This window comes from Rhyacophila brunnea, unplaced genomic scaffold (genome assembly GCF_057557595.1).
Source record: "Rhyacophila brunnea isolate RB1 unplaced genomic scaffold, BYU_Rbru_1.0 scaffold_3, whole genome shotgun sequence".
Taxonomy (NCBI): domain Eukaryota; kingdom Metazoa; phylum Arthropoda; class Insecta; order Trichoptera; family Rhyacophilidae; genus Rhyacophila; species Rhyacophila brunnea.
The window spans coordinates 28,065,733-28,091,690 of NW_028232965.1; the positions used below are offsets into that span (position 1 = coordinate 28,065,733).

General features: G+C 31.9%; 4 protein-coding genes across 4 annotated transcripts; 2 read left to right on the forward strand and 2 right to left on the reverse strand.

Moving 5' to 3' along the window:
• Positions 1-258: 258 nt before the first annotated feature.
• Positions 259-1,665, forward strand: LOC147068162 (larval cuticle protein 1-like). Its single transcript, XM_085952613.1, has 3 exons — positions 259-311; positions 919-1,040; positions 1,209-1,665. The coding sequence occupies exons 1-3, from the start codon at positions 303-305 to the stop codon at positions 1,417-1,419; spliced, it is 342 nt and encodes a 113-aa protein (XP_085808739.1). The 5' UTR covers positions 259-302; the 3' UTR covers positions 1,420-1,665.
• A 6,314-nt stretch (positions 1,666-7,979) lies between these two features.
• LOC147068163 (larval cuticle protein 1-like) lies at positions 7,980-10,999 on the forward strand. Its single transcript, XM_085952411.1, has 3 exons — positions 7,980-8,032; positions 8,421-8,542; positions 10,497-10,999. Exons 1-3 carry the CDS (start codon positions 8,024-8,026, stop codon positions 10,705-10,707), a joined length of 342 nt encoding a protein of 113 aa, XP_085808537.1. The 5' UTR covers positions 7,980-8,023; the 3' UTR covers positions 10,708-10,999.
• Positions 11,000-14,748: 3,749 nt separating this feature from the next.
• Positions 14,749-16,292, reverse strand: LOC147068164 (larval cuticle protein 1-like). Its single transcript, XM_085952235.1, has 3 exons — positions 16,240-16,292; positions 15,443-15,564; positions 14,749-15,245 (listed from the first exon to the last, which is right to left on the reverse strand). Exons 1-3 carry the CDS (start codon positions 16,246-16,248, stop codon positions 15,035-15,037), a joined length of 342 nt encoding a protein of 113 aa, XP_085808361.1. The 5' UTR covers positions 16,249-16,292; the 3' UTR covers positions 14,749-15,034.
• Positions 16,293-21,263: 4,971 nt separating this feature from the next.
• LOC147068165 (larval cuticle protein 1-like) lies at positions 21,264-24,828 on the reverse strand. Its single transcript, XM_085952236.1, has 3 exons — positions 24,782-24,828; positions 23,344-23,462; positions 21,264-21,722 (listed from the first exon to the last, which is right to left on the reverse strand). The coding sequence occupies exons 1-3, from the start codon at positions 24,788-24,790 to the stop codon at positions 21,512-21,514; spliced, it is 339 nt and encodes a 112-aa protein (XP_085808362.1). The 5' UTR covers positions 24,791-24,828; the 3' UTR covers positions 21,264-21,511.
• Positions 24,829-25,958: the final 1,130 nt, after the last annotated feature.

Genomic DNA, 25,958 nt, shown 5'->3' on the forward strand with positions numbered 1-25,958 from the left:
TTTCGAACTCCTTCCATATTAGAAAAATATTTTCCAAAACGTTCGATTTTGAGGTCTTCCAAATTATACATGCATTGAGTAAAAATATTTTGCAACGTTTAAAAAATTCACATATATTATTATCATAAAATTCATCACATTGAAATTACCAAGGTAATAATACTGAATTTGAATTTTTAACGAATAAATGCCATATATATTGTAGGTTAATAGATAGATGTTAATCAATATAAAAGGAGATGTCACCAATATGATTTTATCAGTTTAGTATCTGACTTCTTAGTAAGATCAACTAAATCAACATGCAACTTGTAAGTGTTTTATTTTTAATTATTACAGTTTAAAAAAACAATTAATTCCAATATTTATAGATAACTAACTAACCACTGAAATATTGGCGTATGCTCCTGAGTGATTTTTATATAATTGTCAAAAAAGTGTTAAGAAACCTCTTCTCGAGGCAGCCAAGATCACATCAGATTTTGGAACGAATCATTGAATAACGCTGATTTGTGTTGTATTATTCCCCAGCAGTTTTGGATTATTCACGTTGCTGTCTAGTGTTAATCAGTAATAATTGCCTCCATATCGTACATATAAAAATAAATATTGCAGATTAAAGATTTTTAAACAGGTAATATCTTTTTTTTAAATCAACGTTTACTTGGTGGTAATGTACGATAATTTATATTGTGATGTGATAGAAAATTAAATAATATTTTATCATAGAGTAAAATTTTATTATTAATACAATTGCACATAAGTATTTGAATCACTTAGCATTGAATATTGGTAGCATACTAGTGACATTTCGTATTATGACCGATTGATAGTAAATAAAATAACCCTTAAATATATGAGAGTGTAATAGTTTATTATTTTAAAACTACAGTAATAAAGGATATGATATTTTTACAGTCAGTTATCTTCTTCTTCGTGGTCGCTGTCGCCATCGTCGCAGCTGGACCAGTAGACCCAAAGAATGCCCAGACCCTGAAATCAGACTTCAACATTGAACCCTCCGGCCAATACAAATTCGGGTAAAAGTTTTACTATTTTATATATTATAATATAATTTCCATAAAATGGGTGTTCCACAAAGTTATATAACAAATTAATCACTAAGTAGGTAGTTATTGGTATATTATTTGCAAATGAAAGTTTTTGTTATGGGTAGAATAATAAAATATTTGCGTATCGTATTTCAGATTTGAAACCGATAATGCTATTGTCCGCGATGAAACCGGTGACCTAAAATCCATCAAGAACGAGGAAGGCAAAGACGAAGTCGTCATAGTTGTCCGCGGATCATTCTCATACCCCGGAGAAGATGGACGACCCCTTACCATCACATACGTTGCTGATGAGAACGGATTCCAGCCCATTGGTGCTCACATTCCCGTCGCCCCAGTCGTCTAAGAAGTTAATATTTACTAACTTTTCAAAAAAACTTATTGATAATGGAATGTACAAGTGAATGATGACAATGAATCTTATAAATATTTAACTATTCCAGTAAACGCAACAAGATTCCTACATTTTATTAGAAAAAACTTGCTTTTACTAGTTTTTACATTATGTAATCGCTACCTGATTAAAATATCATTTGTGTTATTTGATAGCCTGTTTTTATGTTGCCGTTGAGCTATACGATCGAAGTGCTCGAATAAAATAGAAAAAAAAATATTTAACTAAAAAATGTCTTTTATTAAAAAATATCCACTGATAATAATATAAAATGTACGTACATGAAAACTGTAATCAGAGTAATACGAGTATTACACAAATTAATATATTAAACATGTATAATATAATAAGGTAGGTACCTACGTGAATAGTCAGCAGGTAAAAAAGGTAAAAATCCAATTATTGATGAACCCTTAGTATCGAAACATGTTAAATGTGATATTTTGGAATAATTATTAAATTTACTGGATAAATAGATAATAATTAAAAAATAAGAAGAACTTTTTATATACTTACAATGTTTTTAAATTGTCATCAAATAAACTTGACTTGCTAGCTTAAACGATCAAAAAAATGTGTACTTGATAGAAATAATACGGAAATGTCATTTTCATTTCCATAGTAACGCACGTGTATATTAATAATTAAGTTGCTAGGACCATCCGCTTAGCAAACAATAATGGTGTCAAATTAACTTTTCATACAAATCATAATCAACTAAAAATGAATTCAATTCTACTTAACGATGGCTAAAAGTTTAAAAAATGCATTGACATTGTGTTCTGATATATTCTAAAAGTTTCAAATGTCTATCTAGCTAGTCGGGAAGTTAGTTAAAAATCGATTGCAAGTTTTGTACCGGACAAAGAACCACTAGACAAATAAGAATGCGAGCTAAGACAAACGTAAAATATTTTCCATTGTTAAAAAAACTAAGTAAAATCATTTATAGTTATACTTTAACCAAAAGCGGCTGAATAAATTTATTTAACATAATTTGTATTTGAAAAATGCACATTGATACATACCTAACTAACATAATAATTGTTCGGTTATGTTACTTTATATTAAATATTATTGAAAAACATCATATCTATAGCAGTTGATTGTTTAATATCTCTTATTTTGATTATTTTCTTATTCAAAAATGAAGGGCGGATGTGCTCAGCGTGGGTCAAAATTAAGCTTTTTTTATATTTTCAAAGCATGATCCTGGACATACCTTAAACGTTGTAGATAATCTATTTATATAATTTTAAAGCCTTATTATCCTTTATATTTATTTTAAACATTTGATGACTGCATAAAGTATTTTTATTACATAAAATAGTATTCTTTCAAACCTCTCGCTCTAATGTTTTAGAATATAGTCATATTTCAGTACATAAATGTACAGTGGTGTTAAGATTTTTTACATTTATTAATTTTCAAACGCATTTATAAACCCGTCAGTATAATTTATATTAACATTATTATAGTGAAATATTTACGATAAAAAATTATATTGATAATCTCTGTGATCCCAAATTTGACAAGAATTAGGCATTTTATTGTTCAAAAAATGGGCAAGTTTAACACATTTGAAGATAATTATAAAGATATTAATTATAAGCTATGTCTTTGATCATTCAAGTGTGATAAACATTCTACAAATAATGATTGATTTATAATAATTATTGACCTAAGAATAAGGTAGAGTTTTTTTGAAATACGCCATTTCTTTTGGCATTCCCCAGTGGTTAAGCTACAACATACTGCCATAACCATAAATTGACAAACTATAATTGAAGTAGAGAGTAAAATGATGTTAACGCGCGTGTTTGAACATGTACCGTTTAAAAAAAAATTCGGTTAGGTACATGTTCAAACACGCGCGTTAACATCATTTTACTCCCTACTTCAATTATAGTTTGTCAATTTATGGCTACGGCCGTATGTTGTAGCTTAACCACTGAGGAATGCTAAAATAAAAGCAATCATTATTCGTAGGATGTTTATCACACTTGAATGGTCAAAGACATAGCTTATAATTAGTATCTTTATAATTATCTTCAAATGTGTTAATCTTGCCCATTTTTTGAATAATAAAATGCCTAATTCTTGTCAAATTTGGCATCACAGAGATTATCAATATAATTTTTTATCGTAAATATTGCACTATAATAATGTCGATATAAATTATACTGATGGTTTTATAAATTAATAAATGTAAAAAATCTTAACACCACTTCACATGGACGTACTTAAATATGACTTTATTCTAAAACATTAGAGCGAGAGGTATAAAAGAATACTATTGTATGTAATAAAAATACTTTATGCAGTCATCAAATGTTTAAATTACATATAAAGGATAATAACGCTTCAAAATGATGTAAATAGATTATCTACAACGCTTAAGGAATGTCCAGGATAATGCTTTGAAAATAGCATAAAAGCTCCATTTTGACGTACGCTGAGCATGTCCTCTCTTAATGGTTTTGTTCTTTGAACACAGTGATGTTGATGTACGGTTCATTTTGTGCACCAGTAAAATATATACCTATGTTTTGAATTTGAAAAAAATCATATTTTATTTTTCTAATTAAGAAGGGTTCGGTGAATGCGCATATGAAACTGGTGGGGGTCAGTACCTCCAACAAGGTTAAGAACCACTGATCTAACCTAACATAACCTAGCAAATAATCCAGTATATCGGCTATTTTTAAAATTTGTTTGCCGTTGGCTTCCTGTAAACCGACAAGAACCGTGTTTTATTTAGACATGAATTTTAGAAGGTAGATACTATATGATCCAAAGAGGCGGAACGGTCTTTAATATACGACCATATATTATATTTCCGATAAACATTTCACGGTGAAGTGTGATACGGCGAAGTGCAAACGTACAAATTTCCGGACACGGGCGGATATACGTGTAACTTTTAGCGCTCCCCCAGCGTACGCGCGTTTGGCGGAGCGTTGAGCGGAGAGCGCAACTCAAACGTATAACCGTGTGTGAAAATGTTCGTAGACAATGTCTTTTTTGGTTATACCGTTATACAGTTGAGTTTCGCGCGCCGCTCAACGCTCCGGCGAATGCGCCTACGCTGGACGAGCGCTTACTGCGTCTGTTCCGCCAATAGACGACCGGTATTGAAACCACCGTGCTCAGACTGTTGATCTACGCACACTATTCAGAACAAATACGGAAAGACAACCAACACGCATGCAGCACCAAGCAACCGCCTGCCTCAATTAAACTTTTTGACGCCAAAAGGACTGCAGGAAAAATTTGTTTACCATCGAGAGGCCCTCGATGCCGTACATGATGCTATTGTTATATACGATCAGATACACCTGTATTGAGTTTGAAATAGCTACGGCCCTTTTCGAGGCAAATATCTCTCAGGATGATAAGTTCAAGGACAATGACGCCATTATAATTGCCTTCAAGGCTACACTTCCCATCAACGCGGAGATATCATCGCTGCCTTCTGACTAAGGATCAATCATAGTATACGTGTCTTAAAACTTGTCAAACGCACACGGGCTCTCACCACACCAGACAACATTTTTTTCGACTTCTGGAAGCAGTGTTTACTGAGATCCATTAAACTGGTAGTTCAGCACCATCGAACTCCATAGCATACAGGCCTCTGACACTTTTACCGACTCTCTGTAAGGCGATGGAGAAGCTACGGTGTAGGTATCAGGATTGAAACCCATCTAGATGGGAATGTACGAAATCAATTCGGTTTCAGAAGAGGCAAGTTGACTGAAGACGTCATAAGGAAGGTGATTGTCATCAATGAAATATTCAGACATCCACAGTCAAAAAATACTGATGCTTCACATCAAACGAAGGGTCCCGTGATACACCCGATTAAGGCCAGAATTAAACTATTAAAGATCTTTGACAGAGATATTTTATCAAACGTTTAATAACATTTCCTTTAAAGGCCCACATGCCCAACGAAGGTCAAAATTGAGCTTTTATGGTATTTTCAAAGCATTAGCCTGAATACTCCTTAAACATTGTAGATAATCTATTTATATAATTTGCCGCTATATAAATGATATGCTAAATTCATAGTGGGCAAGACACCCACGGTGGTCGCGCGGGTTAAGCATTGGACTATAACGCCGTGGGTCCCAGGTTCGAATCATGGGTCTGGCAAGTACACATATTGTTTCTCAATTTGTGTGTGAGTCCAGGGTATGGACCTAATAGGTTGAGCAAGTGGCTGACATCCATTTCCCGTAAAAACAAAACTTGTTAACACAAACTTATATTCTGTAGAGGCTCATATGATCCTATTAGGATCGGAAATGGTCGGAAAATAGTGGGCAAGGCTTGGTGCATTGTATTGAAAGAAAAATATTTACAACGAGTGTAAGTAAAACTCAATATTTATTAATTATTCATCATGAACAATATTTCTAATTGACGCAATTCAGGCTTTATGTACTTTCTTTATAAATTTAAAGAATTACAGTCTTTTTGTATTCATGCATTCTCGGTTTTTAAATAAATAATTTCACGCGTTTTTAAACTTAAGAAAGTAAAATATGTATGTATTTACGTACGGAAATTTGCAGGCGCTTCGAGCGCTAGAAATTTCCCTGAAATAATGCATAAGCAAGTGACCTACTAACTACTACGGGTAAGCACCCCTAAGGGTAAAGGCTAAGCAAATTAATTATACCTACCTTTCAACTAATATAATATAGGTATCCATACCTACCCCCAAGTAAACTATGATAATTGAAAATGCAAATAAAATCTGTTATGCTCTGGTAGATTAACATTCTTGAACGAGACCTTATATATATTTTTAATGGTGTTAACTGTAGATTCTTCGTAAAATGATATTGTTTTTAAATTAATAATTGACAATTTAGTATTAAGTCTATAATTATATAGTAACCACAACAGATTTCGTCAGACAGTGTCAGTAGACAGTGTCAACCGTGAAATATGACAGATGTAGACAATCGTTCCAAAGGTAGGTTTATAACCTACAATATAAATGATTCAAATGAAGTGGAGTTGACGATAAAATAACTTTGTTTCAATTTTTAGTATAGTTACCTACTTTTATGTAATGGTATTTCTTGTTACAAAGAATTATCTTCAAACGTGGTGATCTTGCCCATTTTTTAAATAATAAAATGCCTAATTGTTGTCAAATTTGGGATCACAGAGATTATAAATATAATTTTATATCGTAAATCACTACAGTCAACATAAATTTTACTAATGGTTTTATAAATGCGTTTAAAAATTAATAAATCTAAAAAATCTTAACACCACTGCACATGGATGTACTGAAATATGACTATATTCTAAAATATTAGATCGAGAGGTTTAAAAGAATACTATTTATGTAATAACAATACTTTATGCAGTCATCAAATGTTTAAAATAAATATAAAGGATAATAAGGCATCAAAATGATAAAAATACATTATCGACAACGTTTATAGAATGTTCAGGCTAATGCTTTGAAAATACCATAAAATCTCCATTTTGACCTACGTTGGGCATGTGGGCCGTTAAGAGCATTTTTTATAAAACACGATATTCCATTTTACACTACTTAAAATATTTTATAAAAGTGTAGTACTTATTAAAAAAATAACTATGTTTGTATGATGGCTTGTAAGTTTCCAGTCTTTTATTATTATTTTTGTAACCTAGGTACCTATTATTATAGAGCATTTTTATTATTCATATTCTACAATCAACACTTTTTTTGGTTAATTTCAAGCAGTTCACCATTTTGAAAAGAGATTTCAGTGTCATGTTTACAAAAATTAAGATAATAAGAATAATAATCATGATTAAAGATAATTAAGATCTACTAATATTTAGTATTGGATTGAAAGTCACACTTTTGTGACTTTTTAGAAGATTTCTGAGCTTATAACAATAGCATGTTTTGAATTTTTTTTGAATTTGAATTTTGAGTTTTGAAAATTTTCATCTAGCAACAGCGCAAAACACTCTTTACCTTATACTAACTAGTCTTTGATAAAAGGTAATGTTGCGCTACTACATTTTATAAAAGATCTTTCATGAAAGACATGTTTTATAAATTATAAACTATTACACTGTAAAAGATATTTGTCAACGATCTTTGAAAGCCTATTACTGTTAACCGGGTATGGTGCGGGGCGAGTGTTATTTCGTGGGGCCATTACCTTTAATGTTGAAGTAAAAATTATATTTGTTGTTCCATATTAGGCAAAAAATTATATTCATAAATTCAAATTATCCATATTAGAAAAAAACATTTTCGTGTAACGTTTGTCTTCAAAAATCTATCTTCAAAAAAAACATATTGGGTAAGCATCGAATAAAAATAATTCAAGTCGTTTAAAAGATAAAAAAAATTAATATCAAATTTATAGTCAGTAAATTTGCACGGTAACAACGCGGAATTAGAATTTTTAACTAATAAATGCTATACTTGTTTTAGAATAATTGATGTTAATCAGTATATAAGGAGATGTCACCCGAAATATTGTATCAGTTCAGTATCTGACTTCTTAGTAAGATCAACTCATTCAACATGCAACTTGTAAGTGATTTTTTAACTGTTAGACTTTTTCAAGCAACAATTTACCAGTATTGAAGTATAATAATCAAATAACACAGGCCTGTGTTATTTATTGCCCAGTAGTTTCGGACCATTGGTGTTTAGTATTAATCAGAAAAAAATATCCCTTCATACCGCATAAATAATACAATGCACAACGGAATATTAAAGATGACTTACTTCAAATCATTAATTATATTGTGATATTTTTTGAATTATATTTCGTCTATGATAATAAATTATCGAAAATGAAAAAATATTAGAAAAGTAGTTATCATTTAACGTAATTCATTGATTGAATGAAAGACAAATAATTTATTATGATTCAACTACACCAATAAAAGGAATAATGGATGTGATATTTTTATAGTCAGTCGTCTTCTTCTTCGTGGTCGCTGTCGCCATCGTAGCAGCTGGACCAATTGATTCAAAGAATGCCCAGACCCTGAAAGCTGACTTCAACCTTGATGCATCCGGCCACTACAAATTCGGGTAAAAGATTTACTATTTTTTCACATTGTATGGACATAAATATTCTATAAATGTGTCGCTACATTTCAAAATCAGCCAAGTCCACCTTTAGGTATTTTTGACTTTTTTGTGAATTGCTGAAGAACTACTGCTTTCTAACATTTCTGCATTATCAAAATGTGGAATTTATTAATTTTAAATATTCTATACTCGAAATAATATAAACTTTCACCCTTGTGACTGTGTATTTGAGAAAACAAAAAGCAGTTTTTCTCCGATCTATCTATTATGGACTTGGCTGATTTTGAAATCTAGCGAGACAAATGTTCTAATAAGTTATTTAAATCATTAATTATAGAAATATTGGTTAAGGCTAGGATGTAATGTAGGCGTCGACAATATTTGAAAATAAATAAAAACAATATATCTCTTTTTAAAACTACAAAAATATTTAAGATGCAAACTATGAAATAAACGTGAAAAACCAAATGAACAGAATATATTGGGTAAAAATAAACTAATATATGTATCAAAATACAATTAATGCATCACTGTCTTTCTAAGGAGATTTCTAAAGACTTAACGGCCCACGTGCTCCGCGTAGGTCAAAATGGAGCTTTTATGGTATTTTCAAAGCATGATCCTGGATATTCCTTACACGTTGTAGATAATCTATTTATATAATTTTGAAGCCTTATTATCCTCTATATTTGTATTAAACATTTGATGACTACATAATGTATTTTTATTACATAAAATAATATTCTTTTAAACCTCTCGCTCTAATGTTTTAGAATATAGTAATATTTTAGTAAATCCATGTGCAGTGGTGTTAAGATTTTTTAGATTTATTAATTTATAAAACCATTAGTATAATTTATGTTGACATTATTATAGTGAAATATTTACGATAAAAAATTAAATTGATAATCTCTGTGACCCCAAATTTGACAAGAATTAGGGATTTTATTATTCAAAAATGGGCAAGATTAACACATTTGAAGATAATTATAAAGATACTAATTATAATGTCTTTGACCATTCAAATGTGATAAACATCCTACGAATAATGATTGCTTTATAATAATTATTGACCTAAGAATAAGGTAGTATTTTTTTGAAATACGCCATTTCTATTGGCATTCCCCAGTGGTTAAGCTACAACATAATATGGCTTAGCCATAAATTGACGATCAATAAATGAAGTAGGGAGTATGATCACGTTAACGAGCGTGTTTGAACATGTACCTAACCGAAAATAAATATTTTTTTTTAAAACGGTACATGTTCAAACTCGCGTATTTTTATTTATTTTTTCGCGTATTTTTTTGAAATGCGCCAGTTAAACTACAACATACGGCCGTAGCCATAAATTGACAAACTATAACTGAAGTAGGGAGTAAGATCATGTTAACGCGCGTGTTTGAACATGTACCGTTTAAAAAAAAGATTTTTTTTCGGTTAGGTACATGTTTTGATTTTACTCCCTGGATGATGGATAATGAATGAAAATTATGCAGCTGTTTCTTCAAAAACAATTGTCTATATCCACTTCAAAACCTAAGGTAAAAATTCGAAATGAAATATGCAGATATTCATGAATTTGCCATGAAGAAAATTTGGTATTTCTAAATATGATAATATTCTTTCAAAATTGATGGCTGTTGGTGGTTAAAAATATTCGTATTTCTACCATCTTCTAAAGTTTTAGTTTGTTAATTTTTAATAATTTTAGAAACAGTATTTAAAAATGATGTATTCAATCAGTCGAATGGAAAATATTACCTAATTTAATATATGGGCCGCATGTTATATATTAAGTATAGTCAAACATTTATAGATCGCAAACAAAACATGATTGGGTCGCACGAGGTCCACCGATCGCTGATTATCGACTACTGTTCTCGTGTGAAGTTATAGTAAATAGCATATTTTCACACAATAATAAAATAACAACATATTCAACAATTTTCAGATTCGAAACCGATACCGCTATCATCCGTGACGAAACCGGTGAGCTGAAAGCCTTCAAGAACGAAGATGGCAAAGACGATGCCGTCGTAGTTGTCCATGGATCATACTCCTACCACGGAGAAGATGGCAAGCCCCTTACCATCACATACGTCGCTGATGAGAACGGATACCGCGCGGTTGGTGATCACCTCCCCGTTGCCCCAGTCGCCTAAGAAGTTAATAATACTAACTCTTCAAACAAAATTGCAATGACAATGGATCGCCCAAACGAATAATGACACCGAATTGTATAAATCTTTAACTACCCAAATAAGAGCAACAGGATTCCTATATTTTATTAGGAAAAACGTGCTCTTATAGTTTTCACAGTGTAATTCATGTAATCGCCATCTGATCAGACTAGACTATTAAATAGCCTGTTTTGGTCTGGTGGCGTTGAGCCTTGTGATCAAAGTGCTCGTGTAAAATAGAAAAAAAAAGTAATAAATATTTAAGTAACAAAAAGTTTATTTTATTTAAAATACCCACTGATAAAAAAATATGTACAGAAAACTATATTCAGAGAAATATTACATAAGTAATTATAGAAAAAATATTATATAGTTAGGTCCACGTATACCACTACTATTAACTATTGAAAGGAAATGGTAAAAAAAATACTTTCAAAGTTATCCATCACCAGTCAAAGTATAAAAAGTGTTTTTTTAACAATAAAGTTGCTGTTCAGCCATTCTTTTTAAAGGCAGTTCCGGTCATTTGTGCAAATAAATCAAATAACATATCCAGTACGACGTTGTATGGAACCATACAGCTTTGCAGTAAACACTCTTTCCATTTATTTACTTTAAACCTCTACGAGGTGTTATGTTATGATCAGAGCGTGATATTAAATCTTGCCAATTGATACTTGCAGCTAGCTTGACATCTTGACCATACAGTGGTGGATTTTAATAATATTATGCAATAAATCTAATAATTATAACAAGCATTCACTTGATTACTTTACCTAGTAGATATGTAGGCTTGCGCTATGGTTTTTCTTTTAGTACGGACTTTTATTCTAACTGAATCTGATTGTTCCAGTTAAAATTATATTATGTTATTGTTTTTTATTGGAGTAAGAATCCAGTGAATTAGACAAGTAGCTAACAACCATTAAAAACACGTGAATACCTTTTACTGTATGTGTAAGAGGGTCTCGGCTTATGAGGCGAAAATGGTATTTTATTTGAAAATCAGTAATGCGCACCCTACTTAATAAAAACAACTTACTAACTTAAGCTAGCGCTACAAGCCATGCAGGTCCATGGCTGAAAGTACAAACTTCCTCCAGTCATACTCAGCCTCTATGCCTGCGTCCCTCATGATGTTGTCCGCCCGTCTCTTCTGGGTGTAGTCCAAAGGCCGAGTATCTACCGAGGTCCCCTTATAATATATATAGAAAATTCTCGACACAGCACAGTAGGTACATTAAATATATTGGTTTTAAATTGATTGAAGTGCTCAGCATTCACACAAATGTACCTACCACCATTTATTTTATTTATTCGGTCCAAGTGTTCATCGGAAATTTTTGTTTTCGGATATTTGGATAACCTTCACTTATTTCTCTGTTTGGCTAGAGGTTTCAAACCTTTACATAATGCTTAGTTACAAGATGTGTAACCAGAATGTTGTCTGTCTGGAGTAATAGCTTAGAGCAGAATGCAGAAACATTTACCATAACTAAAATTTCCTTAGCAGCAAACACTATGCAGAAACATTGTCCTTAGTTAAGATCATTTCTATTGAAAATAATACCATATTTAAAAATTCTCTTTCCTATGGTTTAGGCAAATTATTTTATAATTGTTAAACGATGACAAAAATATGACAACTGCATTTTATAAATGCAATAAATATAAATACATATTAATATTTAATTATAATACTCTTATGTTTCCGTTATAAGTCATTATACGTGATTCCACAGGCACCGCAAGATATTTTTTTTACATGGTAATACTAGCGTCAAGTGTCATTCTTCACCTGGCATTTCGTATTTCTGCGGGCTGGCGTATAAAAGTAAAATAATATTCTCCAAGTACATGCCAAACGAATTAACACTATCAATATCCATATTGAGATACATTGTTAAATGAATTTGAGTGTATGGACTGTTTTATAGACATGCGAACTTATTTTGACAGCAGCTGTCAGTGGTAAATGGTAATACAGAAGGGGGCGTGTTCATAACAAAAGTAGTTTATGGTTAAGGATTCCTTAACTCGATACTCAGGATTGTCTATAGTTAAGTCACGCTTTTCGGCGACTTATCCTTAGGATCGAAACCTTAGATTGTGCATTCCGCTCTTAGACCTTAATAATTATACTCTTTAAGTACAAATAACGCTGTGTTTCCAGTCATCATTCTGATAGCGAGTTCGAGGTTCATTTCGTTCATTTGGGAGATGTTGTTTCCTAATTACTTAAAAATAACGGTACTTTCGAATGACAAGTTATCCAACAAAATGTTTCCTGGGTGTCTTTAGCTTGGTGACTTGGTGACTTTAACTTAGTCGGCGAAAAAATTAAGACAGTATAATTGTTACTGTTATCATGAAATTAAATTGACTAAAACAATAAATAATAATGAATTTACCCATGAATGTTTGCTTTCAAAGAGTCTAGCTTGTGATATGGGCTATGTCCCGGCATCGTCTTAATGGTGAGAGTAACTTTTTAGTACAACATGCTAATTAAGACAATTAGTCAATACGTTGTCACGTTACATATATATAATTATAAAGAAGTATATGGATGAGCAATTAGAAAAAGACACAAGTTTAATTTTGTCTTTTACACTAACTGCAATGCTGCGGCGGGAGAGATCCTTTGATTCAGTCTCTTTAACTTTGACTTCACAGAGGGAAGGATCTCTTTGATAAATAATTTACCTTGATGTTTGCCGCTCGGACGGCATCCAACCTTAATTCATAGTGATAAGCAGCTTCATTTGGAATTTTAATAGATTCAGTGAATATGAAAGGACATACAGATGTTTATCTATGTATTTATAATGTTTTTTTTATAATTTATATATTCCTGCAAACACTGAACACGAGGCTCTGTTATTAGAAAATACCATGTTTCTACTTTTTTCATTTATTTTAATTGGAATAATATATATTTTATTATTCAAAAAACAATTTTAAACTATTGAATTTACAGTGTTTTCCTTACATCTGCAGTATTCCATCATGTACATTTATTTAGATCACACCCGGCACCCTAATTACTAATGTACACATACAAGGCTTTATTATATTACACTGATATCCATTTTTTATAAATCCTATAGATTCATATTTCACTAATAGTCAAATCCACGTGACAGCACGATCACACGCCCTGATCTTAAGAGTCAATTCTAATCATTGCTCACTTTTTCGGCTATCTGCTCTACTCTAATTTCATATTAAAACCATGACAACGTAGGTATATAAAAATATTAAAAGTATTTTTTTATTAAAAAACCAACTTACAATTTTTTTAAATGCAATTTTTATTAATATTTTTATCGATGTTTATCGATGTTTTTTTTTTTTTACTTTTTTGTATAACTTCCCGAAAATTATTCTCTTACTTATACTAAACTTACTGACCACCTTTCTTTATCTTGATCCTTTGAAAACATTTTTTTCGCATACCTGATTGAAACTATTTTTAAAAAGAAAGCTCAAAATATTGTTTTTACATAATATATTGATGTTTATAAACATTTTGAATGTTTTATTCCAAATTTTCATGTAACATGAAGTTACATATTGATTTTTAAATTCATATAAAAAATCTTGTACTCACGAATCCAACTTTTTAAACAAAACAATATAATATATACAACAAGTTGGGTTTTTTCAAATCACTTTTAATTTACCTAATTATTGAATAAGGTGGTTTTTGAAAACGAAAAAATCGATAAGCAAGCTGAATTAATATGTTTTAATATTTGTCCGGTATATTTTATTTCAGAAACACCAAATTTCATGTTTACTTTATTGGGTGATACTTGTTTTAATGTTTAAATGCAAAAAGGCTTCAATCTTATTCTTAATACTGGTACTTTCACGTATATCTTTGTAATATTTTTCTCAGTACATGACTGTACGACTATGGATAGAGATATTATGATCTTCTTAGAATCGGACATGTTTTTTTTTTAAATAGTGTACATTATTACAATATATCAGTAGGTGTGTGTAATAAAAAAAACGTTTTTTGCTTAAATATTATGTTTATTTTTTTTTATATATTTTTTACACGAGCCCTTTGATCGAAAGGCTCATCGCCACCAAACCAAAATAACTCAATAGTCATTTTTATCAGGTGGCGACTACATTATTGTGAAAACTATCAAAGGAACGTTTTTTCTACTAAAATATAGAAATTGCGTTCCTTTCAGTCGAGTAGATAAATGTTTACATAATGCGTGGTCATTGTTCACTTAGGCGTTCATATATATCATTGCGTTTCATTGAAAAGTTGATAAAGATTAACTTCTTAGGCGACTGGGGCAACGGGGAGATGATCACCATGGGCTTGGAATCCGTTCTCATCAGCAATGTATGTGATGGTAAGGGGTTTGCCATCTTCTCCGAGGTATGAGTATGATCCACGGGCAACTACGACGAGTTCGTCTTTGCCTTCTTCGTTCTTGATGGATTTCAGCTCACCGGTTTCATCGCGGACAATAGCGGTATCGGTTTCGAATCTGAAAATCATGAAATAAGTATTTTTAATTAGTTTTTGTTATTATGCTATTTAATATTCACACTTAATTTAAATTTGTGGGACATAAGTTTTATGGCATTTATGTTACAATTATAATATATTTTTTAAACTATTTATTGGAACATTTACAGAATGTAATATGTCCATATAACATATTTTAATCAGAAAATAATTTACCCAAATCTGTATTGGCCTGAGGGTTCAATGTTGAAGTCTGCTTTCAGGGTCTTGGCATCCTTTGATTCAATTGGTCCAGCTACGACGACGGCGACAGCGACCACGAAGAAGAAGACGACTGACTGCAAAAATATTATACCCATTATTCATTGTACTAAATTGTAATTTAAAAATAATAAATTATTACACTTTCATATATTTTTAGAGTTATTTAATTTATTATCAATCTGTCATGGAATGCAACTATTATGCTATCAATGCTTTATGATGCAATTAAAATACGTATGTACAATAATTATTATTGTATTAATAAATTGTATTATATGATAAATAATATTTAATTTTCTATCACATCACAATATAAATTATCAAGTAAACGCTAATATAAAATAATGATATTACGTGTTTAAAGACCTTTAATTTTCAATTAATAAACAAAAATAATAATGAATAATTCATAGCTGATATGTTTTGAGTATGATTTTATTTTTTATCAATTGTGCAATCAATTTAAATTTTAATTAAAATACACTAAATCATTAATAATACAAATCAATTAAATTAAATCGAGTTATTGCCGTTATTAACTAACTATATTTTTTAAAACATAATAATATTGATCAGGTATTCAATCATAATTAATAACCCTTCATATGGTATTTTAAGTGCATAATAATGAACAATTAATTCTGATTAATACTATTACAATGTACATGACCAAATTTTACTGTGCTCTAATTCAATTGTTATAAACAAAATATTAGCATTATTTCTAGAATATAATGAAAAATACTCACGAGTTGCATGTTGATTGAGTTAATCTTACTAAAAAGTCAGATACTAAACTGATAATTTCTCTTTGGTGACATCTCCTTTTATACTGATTCAAATCTATTATTCTAAAACAACTAAGTATAGCATTGATTTGTTTAAATTAAAATTCTACATTGTTACCGACTTAATTCAGCATCGTGCATTTCAAAACTGGATTTTTAGGCGAAATAATTATTCAAATTTATTTATTTTACAAATAATGGACAAGACAAATTATAAATTCAAAGCGTTCATGACATGACATAATCTAAGTGTTAAAAATTTTCAAATAAAAATACAGAGTAAAGTGAGTTTTACTCAATTATTACGAGTAGTATTAATACAATAATAATAAGAAAAATAAACGTACATGGTAGCACACAGAGTGAACTAAATTGATAGATCCTATCTTAAAAACTTATAAAACAATGTCCACCTAAATCCACTCTCACGTAAGTGGAATGTATCAATATCCGATTATGTGTGTTCGAATATCACCAGTGAAAAATTTAAAGGTCAGCTGCAGTACTTTTCAGTAATACGAGTATATTATGGTAATGCTGAATATTTAAATTTTATTGTATTAGTTTTATGTTACAATAATAATTGAGATATTTCCAACTACTTATACCCAAGGATACATGTTGACATTTTCATTTACCGAACTTTTTAATTCCTCTAAAAAATATTATTTTTGGTATTCATTTTAATATTGGTTCATTTTAACTTTACTACGTGAATATAGAGATATAATATAACTATATTTCGTTCATTAAATTATTTATTGTCAGTGTATAATGGTTGTCGTACTGCTACAGACAAGGACTGTTTCTATAACTTTAATTTTCCTTACAAAAGTAGCTAATGTCTATAATATATGTTGTATAATGTATATTAACTTTAATTATGCTCCACAATATGTACCTGGCATCATCATCAGCCAGGGTCAATTCGCCGCTGGATGAATACCTCTTAATAGCTTCCTCCACACAGTTCCACACTCCAGCCACATACAGCCAACAAACTTTATGAGTTCGTCTATCCAGTGGATTCTAGGACATCTCTGAAGTCGGTTAGTGCCTTTTGGGTACCAATGCATGACGGCATTTGTCCAGTAATTGCCTACGAATTACATGTCCAGAATATAGCCATTTCATCTGCAAAGGCGATCTCTATCACATTGTGTACTCCTTCCTTTTCCATTGATACTCGATTTTTTTTAGATTTCTCTTACATTAATAATCCGTATTTTACACGCATACGTCAGCAATGGTAACACACATTGGTGGAACACGTTTATGATAAAATGGAAGGTCACTTTTGAAGATACTATTCATGCGCCCAAACGCATTCCATGCCAGTTTAGTTCTGTAAACAATCTCTTCACATCTACCACCGTCACTTCACATATGTACCTACCTACCGATATGCATAATATACGAGTACTTAGTCATTGTAATAGTATTTATTTCTTGTGTACGCATAAGAAATACGCCTAAACTTTTTTTCTCCGTGCATTGGCTTCTGTTATAGCGACATAATTGACTTACAACATGCTACTTATAATACCTACCGCTAGACGCAGTAAGTGGACAGACGCCGTGTGTGCAGTTTGTGGATCATCAGATTCTTGCTTCCTCGTGTTATCCTTGGTTCTGGTTATTCCGGTCCATATGCAATTTTATTATAAATCACGGAAAATAAAAACTAACTTTTCTACTATGCTCGTAGGGCATGGCAGTCGTATGTACGAGACAACTTAATACATCGTTATGTTGCACAAATTTTAATGGTGTGAAATGTAAATTATTGTGAATAGGTGTAAATATTTTACATGTATAATACTTAATTTCATCGTAGGTACAGTACTTATTCCACAGAATTTAATAAAGATCAGAATCAGTTTCGTCCACTTAGCAACTATAAGCAACACTGCATTAATACTAAAATGAAGAGACTGACAGAGAACAGTATCTGGAGAAACCTAAGCGGCAATACATGGGGAGTTCAACCACATACACTCAGGGTCTCAGCCCTTGCACTATGCGGTATGGCACAATTCTGCGCACACAAGACATATGGACACCTCTCAATGAGACCTGCCGGATCGTGACGGGGTGCTTTGAAACCTATGCCTGTCACCAAAATTCGCGTGCTTTCAGGAATCCCTCCCACCAATCCGACGCCAAACTGCAGCACATGTTGAAAAGGCAGCCCAAGAGAGGGACCCACTATACATCTTGCGTAGGTATCAAATGAGCAAAACAAGGCTAAAATCCAGAAAAACCTTTATGGCGACAACCATAACTCTAAGCGTCACAACCGAAGAAGATAGACTACCAGCATGGGAGGGGAGCCTAACCTTTGAGGGTCTCGAATATTGGGTAAAGCCAGCAGAGCATCTCCCACCCAGAGCCAGTCTCGGGTACAGTACATGTAAAACCCTAGACAGACTGATAACCATGGTAGGGCGCACCCGAGAGAAGATGGTGAAGTCGGGGTTCTCCGATGACCAAACCTGCGAGTGCAATGAAATGCAAAGCATGGAACACCTGTTTTCATGCAAAGCTTGCCTAGAAAGCTGCAATTTCGACGAGATCTTACAAGCCGAGGAAAATGGTGTTGCCTTCGCCAACTTCTGGAGCGACACATTGTAGCCATTGATGACCCGACACGACGAAGAAGCACTTAGCATTACATTCTTAACCTACACGAAAAATCATGCTTATGTAGCTGTAGTATAGTAGCGATCAAATATCTATTTTTTAATGTATCAAATTATTCTGCAATAATATATTCCCAGCGAATCATATTCTAGTAAACAGCTCTTAGCTGGATCAAAAGATTGATTGGCGATATTAAATACGGTATCACAATGGATAATTAGCCGAATAATCATTTCCCATAGTATCATATTTTCTTATGACTGTAATAATAAATAAAATTCCACAAGCTACTCGATTTAAACCGCTGACTCTATAATTAGTCCAATATAATTATCTACTAGAATATAATGTTTATGTGTTACTTTTGATTGTATAAATAACGAATAATGATTTATCTAAATGTCACTCGAATCCAAGTACCTGGCTCGTAACTATCTCAGTAGATTATATTATGTACTGGCATTGTATATATACTATTGTATCGATGCGCTGCTAATAAAACCACCCCTGCTACATCTTAGACTTCATTATCGTCATCCTCAACCCACACATCGAACACCACAGTAGTGACCCAACACTTATATGTGGTCATACTTGCAGTTATTGATACTTTTTTAAATACTTACCTATCTATCCACTACCTTAAAATTAAAAACTTTCTTCGTCTAGGATAAGCAAAGACAAAAATGTTAAACGATTTCAATTAAATATTTCACTGTAAACAAATGGCTTAGTAATCGATATAATTTAATTTACTTACACTCATATTGTACGTTGGTATGGAGTTATTCTTCCATTAATAATATTATTAAAGACCTAATTAAAGGGTTTGTCAGTTCAGTGGATTCATTGGTTTTTTATCATAATGCTATCCTCTATAAAATATATATCAAATTATGCACCCAAAAAATGGTTATTTATATTAAAATTGAAAAAAATTTACCACTTAGTTTTTTTTAATTTGGTATTTTCGGAAACGGACGAGCATTCGGTGATCTTAGATAATTCTATTACCGTAGGTAAACCACGTCTTCGATCTCAGAATAAGTTCAATAATTGTGATTACTGATTAGTTGCTTACTTAAGCGGAGAGTTTAGGGAAACTTGGAAAACTATTATCATAAACTATTTTTCCAATATTAAGGCACCCAAAAAAGACATCGACGGAATGCTTGAAATCTTCGCCTGTCTAGAATTAACGCTTTTTATATGACGTCAAACTACATGTCGTGTTAAGAAGATTGACCAAGAGAAAGAGATACATCAGTATTTTGGCAAAACACACTTTTGACCGTTTCAGTCGACGAGAACCGACTGCCCGTATGGGAAGTAAATGTTGAGGTTAGTAAAGCATCTCCCTCCAGGTCTAGCCACAAGTACCGAACATGATAAGCCCAGATTGCCTCAATATCACTGTTCATACATACAATCGAGACAATATGTTTACTTATACGAAAACAACTAAAAATTAGAAATGTTGTGTTAATCCGACGTAAAAAGATATTTTATTTATATTCAGATAGGTATATAGTATTAATATTATTAATACGCCATAAAATTGGATAATCGTATTTTTAGGAATATACGTTATTTTAACCCTCTACCGTTATATCTGCATGTATTTATTTTTTACATTTAGTATTTCATTCAGGGCTTGAAATAGACCGGAACGCATCGTAGCGCCATTCCTGTTCGTGAAATCGGTAAAATTATAGCTCAGTCTTGTGGAATAAATAATTTGACCGACTGAGCTGGATAGGCCATATAATAGAAAATCTAACACACTTATTTTTATGGAAAAAACACATAAACTTTGATAATTTTACTATGTAAAAATCTTCAGAAAACTGTCAAGTGCTCCGGTTCGTAAATTTTTTCCATTTCGAGCGCTGATTTCATTGTGCTTTATTAAATATTAGATTAAAAAATCAGTGTTTTCATATTGAAATAAAAATGTATGCAAAATATTCAATCGATATTATCTGGCAACTTTTTTTGTGTTGTCTCTGTATTAAACTAAGATAATATCTATGGTGATAATATAATATAGGATCTTTCATATACGGTGTAGCTCAAATCATGGAATCCCTATTGACATTTGAGGCAAGCCCACTGAAATGCAACTTCAATGACATATTACAACAAATAGAATGTTGTAACATTTGCCAACATCTGGAGGGAACTCCTGTAATCTCATGGAAGATCCGATACGAAGAAGAAAATATGAATTATTATAACATTCCGTATGCGTATTTATGTATAGTTACTCTTAATATAGTTTTTATGTGTTATGGGAATTTTGTAATAAAAAGATGTTTTTTTAGTTAAATATTTTATATATATATATATTAATTTATATTATACGAGCACTTTGATGGCAAGGCTCAACACCACCAAACCAGAAAATACTATGAGATAGTTAATTTTAATCAGGTGGCGACTAGATATTGTGTAAAATGTAAAAGGCACATTTCCCTAATAAAACATGGGAATCTGATCGCCCTCGGTCAAGTAAATACAGTTTTGCACAATTCACTAAGGCGGTCCATTTTCATTGCGTTTCTTTGAAAAGTCAGTACAAGTTAACTTCTTAGACAACTGGGGCAACTGGGAGGTGAGCACCTTCCGCGTGGTATCCATTCTCATCAGCGAAGTATGTGACGGTCAGGGGTTTGCCATCATCTCCGGGGTATGAGTATGATCCACGGACAACTACGACGGCATCCTCTTTGCCATCTGCGTTCTTGAAGGCTCTCAGCTCACCGGTCTCAGCGCGGGAAATGGCGTTTTCGGTTTCGAATCTGAAATTCATCAGAAATGTAAGTTTATTATTGTATAGTTCAAAAATAGGTTATCTATCACAATTTACCGTATAATAATAATTAGTGATCACAGGTCCGGTCTTAGGGCGATTGCGCCGATTGGGTTCAATCGGACCTCGCACTCTAAAAGGCTTCGCGCTTGTCAAGTACAACAATAGAGAACATCAGTTGTTTATTCTCCCAAGGTGCAGAACCAACCTGCCACTGGTAATGCCAATTGGGAGGGCGATAACTATGTTCAACGAAATTGCTTCGGGTGTTGATATATTCCACCTACGTGAGGATGAGTATAGGTGGACGTTATTTTATAAATTTTTAAAATAGGTTCTGCTTAACTCATCCGGTGTATTTCCATGTACCTATATAATTAATATTTTTGTATGTACATATTTGTTTAATAACATATTATCTATCTCTTTTTTATGTCATGTTGTGAACGTCTTAAACTTATAATTTGTAATGTCCACAATATGTAAAAAATAAATAAATTAAATTGAAATTGAAATTGAATAATTAAAAGAATGATTCTAAAGTACAGTTAGCATTTAATAAATATATCGCAACCCTAGTTTTAGAATATGACAAGTTACAAAATTTTTACTTTCAGTTAATAATGCAGAAGAGAAGAAGATATCATTATTTACTTGGTCTAAGCTAGTTAAATTTATACCGAATATGCATGATGAGTGATTTCAAAATTGCTCAAAAGAGTCTTATCTAAAATTTATATTTCAAATGAATTATTCTATTTTTAACCCTTGCGGCTTGACCCAATAAGGCCTCGCATTTCGTATGACCTTGCCTAAGATATCGTTAAAAAGTCGAAATAAGGTAAAATACCCATTTTAGGCAGATTTTAAACTATACCTACGCATATATTTTATACACAAGGCTGCTATCGGCGGCTATCACTGGCTATCGAGGGTAGTTTATCATATTTATGTATTAAGGTATTACAATTATTATTACAATAAGTAAGCCGTCTAAACTGTCTATCTCGCTCCAAAAGTTAACACAGCCAAGAGAGGTACTGTTAACACTGTTTGACAGTTCAGACGGTTAACTAATTGTAACAATTAACCGCCTCAATACATAAATATAATAAACTACCCTCGATACCCGCCGATAGCAGCCTTGTGTACAGAATAGATGCGCTAGAGGTACTATATAGCTATATAGCGATACCAAAAAATGTTCATATGCTTGAATTGATAGCCAAATACATGTGACAATGACAGCATTTAAATATTGAGTCACAACCAAGATTGCGGCCTGTCATCACATTTTGTTATAGTGGACGTATGGAATTCTCTATTTTCATTTTTTTAATTGATAATCAAATATTTTATATAATGATCGTCCATTGTAAAAACTTGTGTTGCCCTTGTATCAATATTACACTTCATTTTAAACTCAGTCGAAGAGCATAAAATAATTCTCAGACCACAGCAATGTAAAGTTTGCGACAAATTTATCTGCAATTGTTGATAATGCAATCTTAGTCGTGTTATGGTTTTTGTGGCAAACATGAAATTACAATATTAATTATTAACAACACAGGATATATTTCCATGTAAAATAAAACAATAAATCTTTTTACCCGAAGTTGTAGCCTGATGGGTGAACGTTGAAGTCTGATTTGACGATTTGTGCATGCTTTTGGTCCACTGGTCCAGCTGCGACGATAGCGACAGCTACCACGAAGAAGAAAACGAATGACTGGAAGAAAAATAATATCCTCCTTATTATTTGTTGTAAATGGGACAGTTTTAATAGTGCTTTATTATTCACACATATTTCTATAAGAATAGTATAAGTCAATAAATTTAATTATTCGTCTTTTATATACGTACTAATTTAAGTTCAATCGAAATCACTATTATAACGTAGTGAATGCTAATGTTTTATCCATACAATATATTCATGAAATAAACTAAATTGAAATGATTCAAATAAAATAAAATCGATGTGTGTACTTATGTACGCGCGTTAGAAGTTATACTTCTTTATCGTAACAAAACAAAAACAAAACTTGTGATAACCTTTCTTCGACTAGCTCTTAATTATCTTGTTAAATTACACACTCAAGAAAAAGGACAGCTTATTGGAACGCCGTTGGTTTATTTCTATACACTTTAACTTATATTACTAAATTATAGAATGGTTTCTCGTTGTTTTTATTTTTAAAGTACTAAATGTGACTCTGACATTATTTAATAGTTTGTTTACGTAAAGAATTGCAAATGGCCGACAATAATAAATTCCGCTGCCTAGGCAACGGAACAATTCTAATCTATAATATTATACTATATAATCGTCACGATTGCAGTACCATACTGTGGCGTAAAGGTAGTGCGTTCGGCTGATAGCCAAACAATCGGTGGTTCGAATCCAATCGAGTGCGTTTTATTTCGTGTGAAAAAATAAATTATGTGTTACATGTCACACGCCAAAAATACACTCTGATCTGATTTCCCAAACGCGTCTAAAAAGTATAACTTCAAAAATGAACAGGTACCTATTAAGCGGGTAAAATTATATAAATATTATTTATTAACTCTATGTAGCTAAAAATTGGCAAAAATATCACAATAGAAACGACTACCAATTAACACGTGTACCTACAATAAGTAGTCACCCATATATGACGCGACGTTATAATAGGGAGAGAGGGTCTGATATGGGACGATGGAAAGGGAGGTTGTAGGAAATGTGACATCATAAAACCAATAAAATATAAACATTGCATTGAAATCGATATTTTTAACGAATGCTCAAAAATGTACCGTAATTTAGACTAGTGGGTAAAATATTTTGTGGAGGGTTGAAAAGTTCTAAAAAACTTGTGATATCATCAAATGTAATATTCAACAGCATATGCCACTTTTTCAGTGGTTATATGGAAATGTGAAAATATTGATATTAATTGTTATTTATTTTCTAGCTTAAAAATACTTTTAAAATTAATGGCTCAATATTCCTGAAGAATGAATACAATGGAATATTAGCATTATTTTTAACAATTGAAAAACACTCACGAGTTGCATGTTGATTGATTTGATCTTACTAAGAAGTCAGATACTGAACTGATAAAATCATTTTTGTGACATCTCCTTTTATATTGATCCTTGTCTATTATTCAAAACAAGTATAACATTTTATTCGTCAAAACCTTATAATTTATCGTTGCAGAATTAATTTTAGTGTGATTTTATTGCTCCAGCATTTCCAAACTGGAATTTTCGGCATATAAATTATGTATGTTTAAATCTTTTTCACACCTGGCAACGCAGCGTCAATAAATTTGTATTAGGTATTCATTACATTTTTTTTATAATATCCGTCGTTTTATAATATTTTACTATATGTGTACCATTTGCCAATATTCACATAATACTCATACATGTTAACAAATACGCCACCAATATAGATTAGTATTATACCTCATCATCATCAGCTGGGGTTGATTCTCTGCTGGATGAAGACCTCCCTTAGTTTCTTCTACTCTTCTTAGCCCCTAAGTATTTCCTTCTGCTTATATTAGCTTTAGCCTTAAATGGAGATGGGCTGGACACATAGCTCGAAGAAGAGACAATCGTTGGACAAATCTAGTCATCCAGTGGTATCCAAGAAGTACAAAACGTCCGCAAGGTAGACCTAAAGGCCGCTGGATCGATGAAAGTTCCGCGGAAGTACGTGGCAACGCAATGCACAGGACCGAGAGAAGTGGAAGCAGCTTGAAGAGGCCTTCATCCAGCAGTGGATAGATTCAGGCTGATGATGTTATGTTAGTGCCACTGTATTTGTCCAGCAGATATCTACTTCATTTCATCATCTTGGTGATCTTTATAAGATAGATCAGCTCTTATCTGCTTCCTAATCTATAGGTTTCTATCGTAGATTTTCCGTCTATCAAAATTGCTCATTATTGGCTTCCAAGTCTTTCCCCAGACTCATGTCAACATCTTTTTGTTCATTTTAATTGCCAAAAGTTTTCAGAATGGACATAATAAATTCAATCTTTTTATTGTTTTAAATTGACATTGCTCTGACTATATCTATTTGCTCTCTCGACCATTTATCGGTACCAAAATAAAGGTTGTGATTGAGAATAATTCTTGAGTAATAATGAGAAAAAACTCTTTTTTCAAGATTATTCATTTGAAATTATGAAATTCTCATTTCTCCGAAATCATTAATGCCAAGCCAGGAATA